Source organism: Saccopteryx bilineata, chromosome 12 (genome assembly GCF_036850765.1).
Source record: "Saccopteryx bilineata isolate mSacBil1 chromosome 12, mSacBil1_pri_phased_curated, whole genome shotgun sequence".
NCBI lineage: Eukaryota > Metazoa > Chordata > Mammalia > Chiroptera > Emballonuridae > Saccopteryx > Saccopteryx bilineata.
Genome location: NC_089501.1, coordinates 26,306,779 through 26,323,535, shown reverse-complemented (window position 1 = coordinate 26,323,535; position 16,757 = coordinate 26,306,779). Strand labels below are relative to the sequence as shown.

The 16,757-nt window shown below is 40.2% G+C and overlaps 1 protein-coding gene across 1 annotated transcript in view; it reads left to right on the top strand.

Annotated features, from left to right (window-relative positions):
• Positions 1–16,757, top strand: part of SAMD3 (sterile alpha motif domain containing 3) — a 55,913-nt gene that overhangs the window by 27,344 nt on the left and 11,812 nt on the right. Inside the window, exons 6-7 of the mRNA XM_066248179.1 lie at positions 1,174–1,341; positions 12,850–13,050. Coding sequence (XP_066104276.1) covers positions 1,174–1,341; positions 12,850–13,050 — 369 coding nt within the window. The remainder of the gene's footprint in view (positions 1–1,173; positions 1,342–12,849; positions 13,051–16,757) is intronic.

Genomic DNA, 16,757 nt, shown 5'->3' with positions numbered 1-16,757 from the left:
ACTGAATTTTAAGGCCTGGGTATATATCTGAAGAAACCTAAAATACTAATTCAAAAGAATATATGCACCCCTATGGAAACAACCCAAGTGCCCATTAATAGATGAGGGGATAAAACAGCTGTGGAACATTTGTATATATGTAGCACTGGGCCATTAAAAAGGATGACATCTTACTATTGCAAACCAATACCAATACGACTGGGTATTATGCTAAGTGAAATAAGTCAATCAGAGAAAGACAGTATGATTTCACTTATATGTGGAATCTAAAGAACAGTATAAACAAAACAGAAACAAACTCATAGAGAACAGACTGATGGTTGCCAGAGGGGAGGAGGTTTGGGGGACAGGGTGAAAACAGTGAAGGGATTAAGAACTACAGATTGGCAGTTACAAAATCCTCACGGGAATGTGAAGTACAGGCTAGGCCCGTGATGGCAAACCTTTTTATAAAAACCGCCCACTTTTGCAGTGCTGGTCAACCTGGTCCCTCCCGCCCACTAGTGGGCGGTTCAACTTTCATGGTGGGCCAATTGCGGCTCTGTTTGGTTGCTCCACTACCGCCCACCATGAAAGCTGGAACGCCCACTAGTGGGCGGGAGGGACCAGGTTGATCAGCATTGCAAAAGGGGGCGGTTTTTATAAAAAGGTTCACCATCACGGGCCCAGGAAGTAATACCTATCCATGGTGCCAGGTGGGTGCAGGAAATATCGGGGGTGAACACTTTATAAAGTATGTGATTGTCTAACCACTATTCTGTACCCCTGAAACTAATTCAAAATAATACTGAATGTGAACGGTAATTGAAAAAAATTTTTTTAAGTAGAATATGTTGTGAAGACAACAGAGTAAGGTGAAAATTATCCAATTTTAGGAATTAGAGAACCTAAAATCAATAGCTAGTATATTCACTCAATAGCTATATGACAATGAAGAGTATTTTTATTTTTTCTGAGTATATTTTCTTATTTGTAATTTCAAGATTACAATTTTTATAGCAATATCACAAGATTGTTGTGAGGATAAATGGAAGGATAGAGTTATTGCTTCTATTCCTGTGATGTGAAAATATTTGAAGCTCAAAGGTAATAGATAAATAAAAATTTCATTGTTTATATAGTATTATCCAATATCCTTGAAGATTAATGGCCCCGTTTCATTATATTACACAGTTTTTATGGAAACGAGCCCTCAAGGATCGCTTTAAATATGTTCGAAGACCCATAGAAGATGATGAACAAGTGATGAGAAATAAGTATAAATTTGGACACCGAAGAGGCCAGACAAGGAAATCTCTTGCTGATATAAGATTTGATGAAATTAAAATTGTCCATATAAAAGTAAGGTTGAATCTTTAATTGTTCCAACAATTTATTGATTGGTTGATTGATTAAGGGATAATAAGTAATAGCACTGAAATAATTAAAGCAAAGTAAGATCTCCTTTTGGTGTTGTCAGGAAGCAAGAATATCTATTCTTGGCCTAACAAATATTTCCTAAAAACGACTTCTAAAACCAGTTCACACAGTTTGTAATTGAGCATCTCATGTTTATTTTACTACCTTCAAAAAACCTAGAACAACCCTTATGTTCTGGGTCCTTGAAAAATGTTGTTCTGATTGCTACAGAAAGTTTTAATGCTCATATTGTAGGATTAAGTAGTTTGTAGTCTCAAGATATTGGAGGTGGGGGGTAATCCACATGCATGGAGGCAAAACTCTGTAATTCCCTTTCTTTGCCCAGAAGAGGTCCCGCCCGAGCCAAGGTGACTATGAAGAGTGTCAGGCTGAGGACCCAGCCTGGGTTTGGAGATTCCTCCCTCAGCAGCAGGTTTGTTGTACGTCAGGGGTCCCCAAACTACGGCCCGCGGGCCACATGCGGCCCCCTGAGGCCATTTATCCGGCCCCCGCTGCACCTACGATAGGGGCACCTCTTTCATTGGTGGTTAGTGAGAGGAGCACAGGTTCCATCTTCATCCTGTGCTCCGGGAGTACTGTATGTGGCGGCACCACAAAGCACAGCATGGCTCACGTACAGTACTACTTCCGGTGACGTGGGATGCACGCATCACGGCTCCGGAAGCGCGTCATATCACCTGTTACGGCTAGCAGTGACAAATATGGAACCGGACATTGACCATCTCATTAGCCAAAAGCAGGCCCATAGTTCCCATTGAAATACTGGTCAGTTTGTTGATTTAAATTTACTTGTTCTTTATTTTAAATATTGTATTTGTTCCCATTTTTTTTTTTTTACCTTAAAATAAGATATGTGCAGTGTGCGTAGGGATTTGTTCATAGTTTTTTTTATAGTCCGGCCCTCCAACGGTCTGAGGGACAGTGAACTGGCCCCCTGTGTAAAAAGTTTGGGGACCCCTGTTGTATGTAATGTCCATGTGGGTCCTAGTTGTCTGAGATCCTTTAACTAGTCTTTAATTACCTCACAGCCCCCAATATCTTCAGAAACAAAAATATTTTCTGCTAACAAAGTAGTTTAACTCTTTAGGGAGGGTGTCCAAACTACCAAGTATGGAAGCTAAATCTCATACTCCCCCAATTCTATTTCCAACTCAATCCAACCTGAATACATAAATCTTAAGTCTTAAACCACAAACACATTTATGTTAAGAACTGTGCTTGGTGTAACTATATATTTTATATTTGTCTTCAACTGGTATATTTATTGGCTATTAATAGAGCAACATATTGAGTCATTTCAATTTTATTAACACTATTTATAAACTCTAAGGGATTGTAATATTTTAAAGCAATATTTTGTAAACCATTCATTCCAGTATCTACATAAAGAACAATTTTAGGTTAAGGTATATGTAATTTTAAACACCTTACTATAATTTTTAATGAGGTTTTCAAATTATTGACCAGTTAAAATAATTCTGTCTGCTCTTTGATGAAAACCCAAAGACAGATGAAAGATAACTAAATTTACTTGTGTAATGTTTTAGAAATGTTGAGTGCTATATTCTAATATAAACTAAAATCATAATAGGATAGAATTACATTTATTTTAAAATGTCTTTTATATTCTTTTTATTTTATTTTTTTATTTTTCTGAAGTGAGAAGCAGGGAGGCAGAGAGACAGACTCCCGCATGCACCTGACCGGGATCCATCCGGCATGCCCACTACGGGGCAATGCTCTGTCCATCTGGGGCATTGCTCCATTGCAACTGGAGTCATTCTAGCATGCTTGAGGCAGAGGCCATGGAGCCATCCTCAACATCCAGGCCAACTTTGCTACAAGGGAGCCTTGGCTGTGGGAGGGGAAGAGAGAGATAGAAAAGAGAGGGAGGGAGGCTAGAGAAGGGGGAAGGGTGGAGAAGCAGATGGGCGCTTCTCCTGTGTGCCCTGGCAGGGAATCACACCCGGGACTTCCACACGCCGGGCCAATGCTCTACTACTGAGCCAACCAGCCAGGTTTTTTATAGTCTTAAAAAGTCACTGTATTAATAAACATAATTATGCTAAAATTGCTTTTCTCAAAAAATTTGATTTATATTATACTAAAATTAGAGTCCCTTTATAAATAAATTAATATTTTGCCTATTCACTTTTCCTTCTTTCCCTATGATGTATGTTCCAATAAAATTCATTGGAATGAATGAATTGTAAAATTTGAAAATCAGCAACTGTTCCTAGCACTAGAATTCAAGGGTAAGTCCATAGGGTCAGAGATCAAACCCCAGGACACATAGCTAAATAGCAAATTCTCTTTTCTGACATATCATCAAATGCATATGTATACCCATCATTGTGTTTCTTCTCAAAACCAGGTTAGTTCTTCATATAACTATACCTTTCATGACTCATCCCTTCCCCTTCTCTGTCTAGCCCCCCAGACATGCCTGAATTCTAAACTGAATCCTGCTAAGGCCCATATAAGGCTTTTAGCTCCAAAAAGACACATATTAGGGTCCAAGATGAATTAAATTGCAACAGAAATTAGTTTGACCTTCCTGTCAACTGGGGCAAAAAGATATTATAAAATGGTCATTTTTCACATCTGAAGCAAGAACATTTTCCTGGAAAACAAATCAATCAGTAAGGGTTACTTTTCCCCCCTTACAAATGTAACTACAAATTACTGATTCTTCTAGAACTGTAGCATCCCTTTTTATGACCTAGTGTCTGTAAAGCCAAAAGCTTTAAAGGACAGGAAAATGATCACACTAGATAGAATGTTACAGAAACGATGCGTTTCTCTGTTTTGTGTCCTTCATGATGATTGAGCAAATGTAGAAACACTAAGAAGATAGGCCCTGCCCGGTTGGCTCAGTGGTAGAGCGTCGGCCTGGCGTGCAGAAGTCCTGGGTTCGATTCCCGGCCAGGGCACACAGGAGAGGCACCCATCTGCTTCTCCACCCCTCCCCTTCTCCTTCCTCTCTGTCTCTCTCTTCCCCTCCCGCAGCCAAGGCTCCATTCGAGCAAAGATGGCCCGGGCGCTGGGGATGGCTCCATGCCCTTTGCCTCAGGTGCTAGAGTGGCTCTGGTTGCAACAGAGCAACACCCCGGATGGGCAGAGTATCGCCCCCTGGTGGGCATGCTGGGTGGATCCCGGTCGGGTGCATGCGGGAGTCTGACTGCCTCCCCGTTTCCAGCTTCAGAAAGATACAAAAAAAAAAAAAAAAGTATGCAAGAAACACTAAGTAGAGCGGAGGGACAAATCCACTGAATATGCGACTTGTCTCAAGGAACTTTATAGTTCAGCTGAACTGCTTACATTATTTCCGGTAGCTCTGTTTTAATATCTTTAAGAGTTTATTTAGTTATACTTTGGTAACTCTCACATCTTTTAAAATTTCTTGACTGGTCACAGTAATTCCATAACAGAGAAAAATGGTTCTATGTGCTGCAGAGATAGAAAATGCTAGTGCGGGCAAGAAGCTAGGAGTCAGAGGCTCCCTCAAAGGCAGGGGAGCAGGTTTGGCCACATTGGAGGAAGGTTTGGGGAAGAAATAAAAGAGGGAAAGAGATTTTCGTTGGTTTGGTTTTGTATTTTTTTTCTTTTCCTTCAGTGGTTGGAGGAAGAAATTTACCAAAGAATTACAGGTAAATAGATATCTCAATGAAGGACAGTGCATTTCATGGTCTGTCACATGGGTTTCTTCAGATATCCCAGGCAGCTGCAAAATTTGTGTGAGTCTGAGCATAGGCCACAGATCTTGTGTCCCTATCTCTCCTTTTATCTCTACCTCCTAGGGCAGTTGAATGCTGCTTAACTATGCTACAAAACTCAGGCATCAACAGCGCCAAAGCACGCATCTGTCAGTCAATATTCCTTCTCATATTCCATGGCTAAAAATACTTATACCATGTTATGTGGATACTATACTTGCCAGAATCCCAGACTCTATACCCAGAACAAATCCTGCAAAATCTTGGGGTATTTTGCAGTGTTTAAAATCCTTTTCCAACCTCATAAATCCATGTTGCTGCTGCTTGTACAGCCTCACAGCCCAGTGTAGCATAAGAGGTATTGCTTCTTATGCATCTGACTTGTAATTATAGGGCAAAATAGTTCTGTAGATTTATGAATTGATAAATCCATTTCTTTTGCTTAATTGTCTTTTACTCTACTTCATTATATATAATATTTATAAACTCTCAACCATAAGAAATGTCTAAACCTGTAAAAAATTTTGTATGTTTATTTGAGCCAAACTGATAACGTATACTGGGGAGCAAGATCGGAAATGCTCTGGAGAATTCTGGAGAATGATAGTTTTGCTGTTTTTTATGCATTTGAAATTTCAACTGATAGCAGTTGGCACCAATTCAACGCCAACAGGAATGGCCAATTTAGGTTGCAGCGAAGAAGGAAACTGTATTTAATGCAGAACAGCTTATTTGGGATATAGCATGATTGAGAGGCAGCCCTGAGGCCAGGGGCCACTGGGACCAGGCCTCTCTCTGGCTAGATGGTTCTGCTCTGCTCCTCCATGGGTTTCTCTGCTCTGCTTCCTGCTAATTTGCTTTGCACTGCACTGATCTGCTCCACTCTGCTTTGGAAAACACATCTTCAATGATTCAGCTCAGCCAGGAAGACACAATCTTCAGCCTTCAATGGAAAGGCAGAATAAACTCCCCAAGCCAGAGGGGAGCTGGCTTATATAAACAGAACACCCGCTCCTTAGTTCCTGATTGGTCCATCCTCATGCAAGTGAAGACTCCAAATCCCTGCAGTTTTATTGGTCCAAGTGGTACTGTTCTGAAATTGATCAGAGTAGAGCCACTCTGATTGGCCAGGGCTGCATAGCTCCAATTGAATAAGGAAAGCCTCAGTCTTACTGGTTGAAATAGAATTCCAGGAACGTATTTGAAAGGGCTTAGATGGCAGAGACAGTGCTGGTGGGCAGGTTAGCGCAGAGGCTTCTCCGTGAGTGCAGTTTCTGTGAGAGGCCCCTGTGCAGAAATGGCTGCGAGGCTCTGTTTTGTTGTTGTTGTTTGTTTTATTTTTGTTTTTTATTTGAACCCAGTTAGCCACCAGGAGCCCTTCTTAGTAGGTGTCTTCCCCCCCCCTCAGAGTTCATAAAATTAAGGAGGAAATGTAAGGAAGATTACATGAAGGTGGGAAAAGTAAGGTGGTAATTGAATTACAGGATAGTTAAGATTATATGCTTTCTTGAGGATGCTCCATTTTGGAAGAAGGAGTCTGGAGAGAAGCCATTTCAAAGATGTGATAACCTAGATGGACAGAAAGAATGCACAGGGCTTGCTTAAGGCAAAGATAAGCCTTTTAGTAAAGAAGTTGTAGGTCTGGGATGTGACTACCCACCGTGACCTGTCCAGTTAGGAATTTGTGATCAGATCACCCTGTGAGGTTACTTTCTACAGAACCACTTTTTTTGTCCACAAGACAGATATAATCAGATTCTTGAAGTAGTAGACTTCACTGAGTAATTTTATAAGTGACTATTACTCCGTTTAAATGATGAAGACACTGGTTTTAAAAGGTTACAAGAATTAAATGAAACTGCCTGGCAGTGTAGTGAAATTATATTTCATACTGTAGTATTTTTTTAAACCTCAGGTGTTAATTAAAGTTGAGTGACTCACTCTTCACATGGCACATCATCATCATTGCCCTGTGAGCTTTCTCTGGTTCTAGTCATTCTTTTCGTCCCCATTCCTAGCTATCTTCCCCTCCACCTCAGCCCTTGGCACCCATTCTAATGTCTTTCAGGTGTATCTTTTTGTTTGTAAGTCTTCCAAAATGTATATTGTCACTTTTGGTTTGCATCTATTTGACTTAATGTGAATGACATTCTATACTTCATTCGTGTTCACTTCTTACTTGTAAGCTCTTTATGACTCACTCATGTCACTACGTGTACTCCTTGCCCATGATTGCACCGGTTATTGAGCCCACCTTTTTTTCAAGTTTTTTCTCCCCACCAGCAATTGCACTGCAGAGAACACCATCATGCCTATCTGGTTTTGAATCTATCAGTGTGTCATCTCTTTAGGTTGTACACCTAGAAATAGAACTAATGGGGTGGAGGGCATGCATGCACTTAATTTGACCAATTACTTTTCAGAATGGTTTTGTTAGTCTGGCTCCCACAGTAATGCGTATCCCTGAATTCATGTGGGGTTTTTTGTTGTTGTTGTTGTTTTTAGCCTACACAATATCTAGGACAGTGATAGGGGATTTAAAAAATGCCAATCAGAACCCTGGCCAGATTGCGGGTTGATCTCCAGTCAGGGTACACATAAGAATCAACCAACCATAGCGTAAGTGGAACAAGGCGATGCTTCTCCCTGTTTCTATTCCTCTCTCTCTAAAAATCAATAAAAAAAAATGCTTATGGCCCTGGCCGGTTGGCTCAGTGGTAGAGCGTCATCCTGGCGTGCAAGGGACCCGGGTTCGATTCCTGGCCAGGGCACATAGGAGAAGCGCCCATTTGCTTCTCCACCCCCCCCCCTTCCTCTCTGTCTCTTCCCCTCCCGCAGACAAGGCTCCATTGGAGCAAAGATGGCCCGGGCACTGGGGATGGCTCCTTGGCCTCTGCCCCAGGCGCTAGAGTGGCTCTGGTCACGGCAGAGCGATGCCCCGGAGGGGCAGAGCATCGCCCCCTGGTGGGCAGAGCATCGCCCCTGGTGGGCGTGCCAGGTGGATCCCGGTCGGGCGCATGCGGGAGTCTGTCTGACTGTCTCTCCCCGTTTCCAGCTTCAGAAAAATACAAAAAAAAAAAAAATGCTTATTAGGTGTCCTGGTAATCCAACATACTCCTAATGTTTGCTAAATAAATCAACTGACCGCCAGGTGTTCAGTTACTAACACTGTATTTGTAATTCATCTCTCGCTTAAAACATTTTCTTTTCCTACTTATTGGGTATATAGGGTATATATGTACCCCATAATTTTAAAAAGTCATGAAGCAGTTTTGGGTGTTAGCATTCTTTGGATTAGAAATTAAAAAAAGAGTTGAAAACTATATAAAAACAGTTTAGATAGCCAAATGCTAAGAGTATCTACTAAGTTCCTTTGGATTTCTTTCATGGCAGTTAGTTACTCTTGGTTTCTTACTGCATCTGACACATCATGATTTATTGTCTGAATACTAGTTTTTATAGCCTTCCCCACAGATGTTTCTCTCATGGTGCAAAACTGAACAAGGCAACAAAAGTCAAAGAAAAATGTTGACAGTGAAGTGCTTTCTGGATATAATGTAATTATTGCCATCGGCAGGCGGCAAATGTACTAATAATGCGAAGTTTTACAAGTCAGCTGTGCACTTGGAAACATGGGGCAAAGTCACAGCAGTTTCTCTGCTGATCAACTGAGATGCATGACTGAAAGCTAAGCAAAGAGACTGTTCAAGTGACAGGGAAATCCTTGTCAAAGCCAACTTGATGATAATGGATTTGAAAACGGGACAATTGGAATTCGGTGTGAGGGAAACCCTATCATCTAACATAGCACTATGCCATAGACAGAGGTCCCCAAACTACGTCTCTTGGGCCGCATGCGGCCCCCTGAGGCCATTTATCCGGCCCCCACCGCACTTCCAGAAGAGGCACCTCTTTCATTGGTGGTCAGTGAGAGGAGCATAGTTCCCATTGAAATACTGGTCAGTTTGTTGATTTAAATTTACTTGTTCTTTATTTTAAATATTGTATTTGTTCCCGTTTTGTTTTTTTTTTACTTTAAAATAAGATATGTGCAGTGTGCATAGGGATTTGTTCATAGTTTTTTTTATAGTCTGGCCCTCCATCGGTCTGAGGGACAGTGAACTGGTCCCCTGTGTAAAAAGTTTGGGGACCCCTGCCATAGAATATAATACAAGCCATGTGTATAATTTTAAATTTCCTAGTAGTCACATTTTAAAAAGTAAGATGAATCTTACTTATAAGACCTTTATATAGTATCTTTAAAGTAGATTTGTTAACTTGTACTTATAAGAATTATTAAATTTTCATAACAAGATACTTTCTTTGCAGACTTATTCAGATTGCAGGATATAGAACAGATTATGTTTAATAAAAGTCAAGGTGAGATTTTTTTTTTTATTTATGGGGTGGGGACGGTGTAACTGTACATTTTGAACCATGGTGTATTCTACTGCTTCCAAAGCAATCTCGCTCTTCTGTTAAAAGCTAACTTAGAAATGCTGTCCCCCTTGTTTCCGTTCCAGCTGTCAGCTTAGCAGCTGGTTAGAGCTGAGCTCCACACAGTTCCATTCCATGCGGCCTCCTAGCAGCTGTAGGTCACTGCGATCTTGGACGGGAGCTGTATGCAGTGTTACCAGCACTGGTGTGATAAAGGGGGCATGGTGTCAGCTTCTTACCTGCTTGTTTGAATCTAACTCAAGTTAGTGTTCTGGATAATATATTCTGATTCTTTTTAAGTCACAAATCCTGCCGATGACTCCTACACTTCTTTTCAAAGTATCCATTCATTGACCTTCCTTGGCCAGGCATGATCTGTTCCTCACTTCATGCCTCCTACCATTGGTGACGTTTCGGCACATGCCCCAACTGTCTTTGCTTAGTGAGACGGACCCCTTGCTGTTGACCTTGCTGCCGCCGCCACTGTGTACGACTTGGACATTGCTCATTCACTAGAACAAGGCCATTCATCTCCTCGGAGAGGTGGGGGCTACACCAAAACAGGAGTCCCCACCCCTGATTATTTCAGTGCTTGGGAAAGTCACGTCCCCTTTGAGGGTCATCAGTAAAGTGAGAGGTATAGACCAGGTCATTGCTAAGTTCCTTCCAGCTCTAATGATCTAGAAATCAATCTAAAAGGTGAGAATTTTAAAGTCAGATACAGCCAGCCATTTCTTCTAATAAGGAAGGTCACATCAATCTAGGATACAACCCACTAACATTACACTAACCTGACCAAGTAGAAGCTTCCTAGAAATTTCACTTTCTGTGGTATTTTGTGAATTGGGTAGGGGTTTTGAGGAAGTAATATATCATGTTTTCATGGTGACAATGAATTACTCAGAGTAGCAGGCCTGTTGTTTGGTTCCCGTTCCTCACAAGGGCACCATATGTCACAGCAACAGTGAGCCACTCAGAGCCCAGATGAAATGCTCTGAGGGGCTAAGGGGCGGCAGCATCCCCAGTTCACAGACCCAAGGACTGAAACCCCCTCCCAAGCTGTTCTTATATATTTGTCAGCCAGTACAAATAACTCAAGGAAGCAGACAGAAGTTTTCAGACGGTGAAGTAAAACACAAGGAATATGTTGACTCCTAATCTCTGTTCTGAGAGCCTAAACATTTCTTGTTGCCGACTCTTATCCTGCTGTTTTGCTGTTTCCAGCACGCCCTGTTTCCAGTACTGGTCAGAGAGGCGCCTGGACTCTAGTCCGCTCCGGGCTTTCACCCTAGCGTGCATCTCTGTCTCTAATTGTTGTTCTAACTCTGCCTATTTTCATAGCATATTCTCACATCATGTGCCTAGTAGTTTATAAATGCCAGTATCAGCAATTATAGAACTTCCTCTATATTGCAGTAAAAGGAAAACTATTCTTATAATTAAAAGTATTTTCTTCCACTTTTTAAAAATTAGGATTTTTCCTTTATTTAAAAATTTGTCATTATATACATTTGAGACTGATGGAAGAATATATGTAATATATGTGGAATTGATGAGACAAAACAAGCACTGTGAGCCCAACATTCAAACCTTGTGTCTGCCTGTGCTTCCCTTCCCTCTCCCGTGCCTGCCTTTCCAACAGCACAGCCCTCTACTCTGAATTTTATGTTTATCATTCATCTGTTTTTGAAATGTATTATATCACTTATGCATGATTCCTAAGGAAAGACTTTGCAAAAATTTGGAGCACTTTGTTTTGAAAGTTTAGTAGAATTGCTCTATTAATCCCTCAGATCTTGGTATTTTCTCTGTGGAAGGACTTTTATCTTCTAATTAAACTAATGTGAGGCTATAGGAACTTTAAAATATCTTATAAGTTATATTTCCTAGGAATGTGTCACTTGGTCTAGGTCAGGGGTCAGGAACCTATGGCTCGCAAGCCAGATGTAGCTCTTTTGATGGCTGCATCTGGCTCGCAGACAAATCTTTAATTAAAAAAGTAATGTTAAAATATAAAACATTCTCATGTATTACAATCCATTCATTTCCTACCGCTCATGTTCAAGGTTGCTGGTGGCTAGAGCCAATCACAGCTGTCCTCTGGAACAACACCAAATTTTTATTGGATAATGTGTAATGTACACAGGTCATTGTATGGCTCTCATGGAATTACATTTTAAAATATGTGGCATTCATGGCTCTCTCAGCCAAAAAGGTTCCCGACCCCTGGTCTAGGTCTTGTTAGTCATCCTATATTCACAGAAATTGAGTTGACAGGAAGCTCTCCTACTGTGCTTGTAAAAGTCTTGATGGAGGAGCATTTTAGGCTCTTTGTCATCATTCTCATCTTTTATTGGTAACATCAGTTCCCACTGGGGTCAAGTAGACGGTTTGTCAAGATGTTACTTCAAGTGCAATTTCAGCTGAGTGTCCTCTCAACTATTTTTTCTTATCTCCTCAAAGCTGAAGCTGATTGTCTTAGATAAAAAAACAACAGCAAAACCACAAATTTTTTTATTTATTGATTTTAGAGGGAGCAGAGAGAGTGAGATAAATATCATTTTGTTGTTCCACCCATTTATGCATTCATTGGTTGATTCTTGTATGTGCCCTGCCTGGGGGGTCGAACCTGCAACTTTGGCTTACCTGGACTACGCTCTAACCAACTGAGCTTCCTGGCCAGGGGCCAGTCTTAGATTTGTACTGAGACTATATTAGGTCTTTCTCAGCCACTCCTTTCATCCAGTGTATCCAAATAAATAGTGAATACAATTGATAGTTTGATGATTCAGCAATACAAAATACCCACTGTGACTATATTAAATTTGGATTATATGACTTGGTACTGCAGCTATAAAAAGGCATTTCAAAAGAAAAACTACAAAAAGTAACAAACCTTAATTTCAAAGCTTTTTAATCTCTTTGTTATAGTTTGTCTTCTAAAATTTGAATGAGTAGAAATAAGCATTCCTCTTAAGTGTGAGCCTTCTGGATAATCTAGATTTCCATGGAAAAGGTTATTAACAAATGAGTGTACTCACAGATTTGCAAACGGATAATTCTACAATAATTATCTATCTAATTTGTTCACAGAGTTAAAGACTGTCCATTTGTAAACCATGTTCAGTGCCAAGTGTAATTACACACGATGATGCTCATCTTAAGAGTGCATTCTTATATGATAAGAATACATATATATATGTATTCTTTATGATATATGCTATTGATTATATATCTTGAAATATGGAACATACTGATACTTTGAAAATATTTTCAGGAAGAAGCTATTTGTTTCGATTCTGAGGTAGGTGAACACATCAGCTGGCTCCAGCAAGAATATGCGAAAACAGAGAAGGACTGGAGAGAAATTGCTAAGAGGATGAGCCAGACCTTGCAAGTAAGAAGAAAGCTGATCGGCAGCAGAACACCTCTGAAGGACATTCTCAAAATGTTTCCTTTCTTGAAGTGCCCTTATCAGGTATCTTTCTTCACTTACAATACTCCAATTAATAAAGTATCCAGATTGATTCATCTCTTTCCTCTTGAAGTGGTAACAGGACCGTGTAACAAGTGTGAATCTCGGTAGGGTGTGTGAGCCCCCCCCCCCCCCGGAAGCTACAACCAAGACCATTTGGTGAGAATTTCTGGAACCTATTTCTCCCATCCAAGTACTAACCAGGCCCGACCCTGCTTAGCTTCCGAGATCAGACGAGATCGGGCGCGTTCAGGGTGGTATGGCCGTAGACTGGAACCTATTTCTAATAAAATGCACTGGCTGCCTCAGATTAAAGAGTTTCTTGTCATCGGACATATTGTGGAGGATGGGGGACACTACTGAGGGCTATTTTGAAACTGAAGCATTTTCCCTTGGCATGCATTTAGACAATCAAGATAGTTATTTTTTTGGGGGGGGTATGAAAACTTTAGAACCTTTATTCATCCTCTATAGAAATTTGAAATGATATAGTCACCCTGAAGAACAGTTTAGCAAAACATTAAACACAGTTACCATAAGACCAAGCAATTTCTAGATATATACCCCAAAGAAATGAAAACACCCATCCACACAGACTGGTACACAACTGTACACAAATATTCCTAAGAGCATTTCAAAATAGCCAAAATGTAAAAACAAGCCAAATACCTACCAGCTGATGGAAAAACAAAGTGTGATATATCCACACAATGCCATTAAAAATAAAGTATTGATACATGCTGCAACATGAATCAGCCTTAAAACCATTATGTTACAGGAAAAAAGCTAGTCACAAAAAAAACAAACACACACGTATTGTATGATTCTATGTGTACAAAAGGTCCACAATAGGCAAATCTGAAGAAACAAAAATTATTTTAATGGTTGCCTAGGCATAAGACATGGAGGGTTGCGGAGGCAGGGAAAGAAGAGCGATGGCTAACGTGTGCAGGATTTCTCCTTGGCAGTGATGGAAATGTTGTAAATTGATTGTACTCATGACTGTACAACTCTCTGATACACTGAAAATCAATTAACTGTGCACTTGCAGTGGAATATATCTTAATGAAGCTATTATCTATCCATGTACATCAATCAATCTAATATACCACATTAACAAAAATAAAAGGAGAAATATCAAATGTTAATATCTGGAAAATATTTCATAAAATTCAACCACCATATGTTCAAAAATACTCAGCAAACTAAAAATGGAAATAATGATTATAAAAACTCTACAATAACCATCACACTTAAGTGAAATACAGAATTTCTCTTCTTGATTTTGAAAATGAGAGAAAGGTATTCTCTTTATAAATTAGATCTTACTTTGTATTTCAGTTTGTAATACATGAAATAAGGTCAGAAATTGAAGTAAACAGCATACAGACAGGTAAAGACATAATAAAATTGTCACTGTTTGCCTATAATTTAACTGTATCTTTAGAAAATCCAGAAAATGTGTGGGAAAACTATTAAGATTAATAAATTAATTAAGCAAAATCTCAGGATACAAGGTAAATATATATAAAACAAAAAATTTCTATGTTCCAGCAACAAATACCACAGGAAATTCATCAAACTATTATTTTAGTGGCATTAAAACCATCAAATACATAACAATGAAGCTAATGAAAATAGTCAAGGCTTCTACATTCAAAAGTGCAAAACATTGTTGAGAAAAATTAAATAATCTAAATTATCATGTTCGTGAATTGTTAGGTTTAATATTATGGATAACTCTTCTCAAATTTTTCTATGGGTTCAATGCAAAATATATAAATAACTCATGTGAATTAAAAAAGACAAGGCTGAAAATCTATTAGAATAAATGAATAAACTTGCAAACGTTCTTTGTAATAATGTATATCCAAATGGACAATAATGAAAATATTGCTCACTTTCATTAGACTTTAGATAAATATAAAAGAAAACCACAATGAAATACCACTATATAAACCACACCTTAAACAATGGCTAATGTTTAGTGTTTCTATTTCCTTTTTTTTTTTTTTAATTAATCAAATTTTTATTTATCTCACATCCTGATTCAGGCGTTAAGGAAACCTCAGATAGGCAAACAAATAGACAAGAACCTCACCCCTGAGGAACTTACGTTCTAGAGCTTAGAAGTTCTTTCATATTACAAAATATATACTCATATATCGAGGGAACAATAGCCCAACACTTTTATGTCTGTGGATACTGCTAAGGTGCCTAGCAACTGATTGCTAAGATCTGATTTCTCCTGAGCCTGGATTCCTGATGCTCTAAAGCAGGGGTCGGGAACCTATGGCTCGCGAGCCAGACGTGGCTCTTTTTTTTTTTTTTTTTAATAAATAAATTTTTATTTTAATGGGTGACATCAATAAGTCAGAGTACATACATTCAAAGAAAACATTTCCAGGTTATCTTGTCATTTAGTTATGTTGCATACCCATCACCCGAAGAGAGATCGTCCTCCGCCACCCTCCATCCAGTTCTCTCTGTACCCCTCCCCCTCTCCCTCTCCCTCCTTCCTTCCCCTCACCCCCCATAGCCACCACACTCCTGTCCATGCCTCTTAGTCTCGCTTTTATGTCCCACCAGTGTATGGAATCCTGCAGTTCCTGTTTTTTGATTCGCTTATTTCACCCCGCACAATGCTACCAAGACTCCACCATTCCGCTATAAGTGATCCAATGTCACCATTTCTCCTAGCTGAATAATATACCATGGTGTATATGTGCCCCATCTTCTTCATCCAGTCCTCTATTTTTTTTACAGTGATTAAGAGCCTTTAAGCAAACTCTTGGCGAATACAGCAAGAATCCATAAATGAGTAGTGTCCTTAACATGTTCCCCAAGTCCAAGTTGACCACATCACCATGCCAAATTCCTGAAAACTGCACCCCAACCACAGTTCAGTCTGTTAGGAGCTGTCACAGGGAGCAGGAGTCCAGGAAAGTTCCCCACAGGAAAAGTCCGCATGGCACTGGAATTGTTGTCACCATTCTATACTTTGCAGCTCATGTCCAAGTCCCAATGACCGCTGCTTCTAGCTGGTAATGATTCAGGTAGACTGGAAAAAGCCATTTGCAGCATGCGTGGATATGGAGCTCCTGTTCTCCTCTGCCTGGAGAGTTGAGACCAGGTTGCTTTTCCTTGGAGCTCTGTGACTGTGGCCTGGTAAAGAGAACCTTGGGATACACTAAGCTGGGTGGCAGAGATAAATTCATAATACAAGTTGGCAAAAGGAGGAAAGAGAGCTCTAAATTAAGAGTAGGTCCCAGCCTGAAATATGAGTGGGGCATTGAGGTAGGAGGGATAAAGAAACACTATATATTAAGCAAAGCAGCAGAAAATAGGACTATCAACACCCACAACAGAGATCTTTGAGGGAAGAATAAAAAACCTGACTGTTCAGGCAAGACATAGTTAAGTGGCCCTTGTGCGAATGAGATCAGTTTACCTGCTTCTTGGAAGAAATACCCTAGGCTCGTCCACAGTGTTGTAGATGGGGTCGACGGCCCTGGGCACCTTCAGCCTTCAGTGGCAAACCCCAGCTTTCTGGGCAAGGTTAGGACATAGGTGGCTGGAGCAGGGCTGGAAGAGACTGAACCCTCCCTTAGAGGAGCGAGGGGGAAGCCCACCTTCCAGTGTCCCTGTTTCCTCACAGCAGAGGCGTGTAAGCCTGGCAGGCTTTAGCTCAATGACCTTCCTTTCCACTA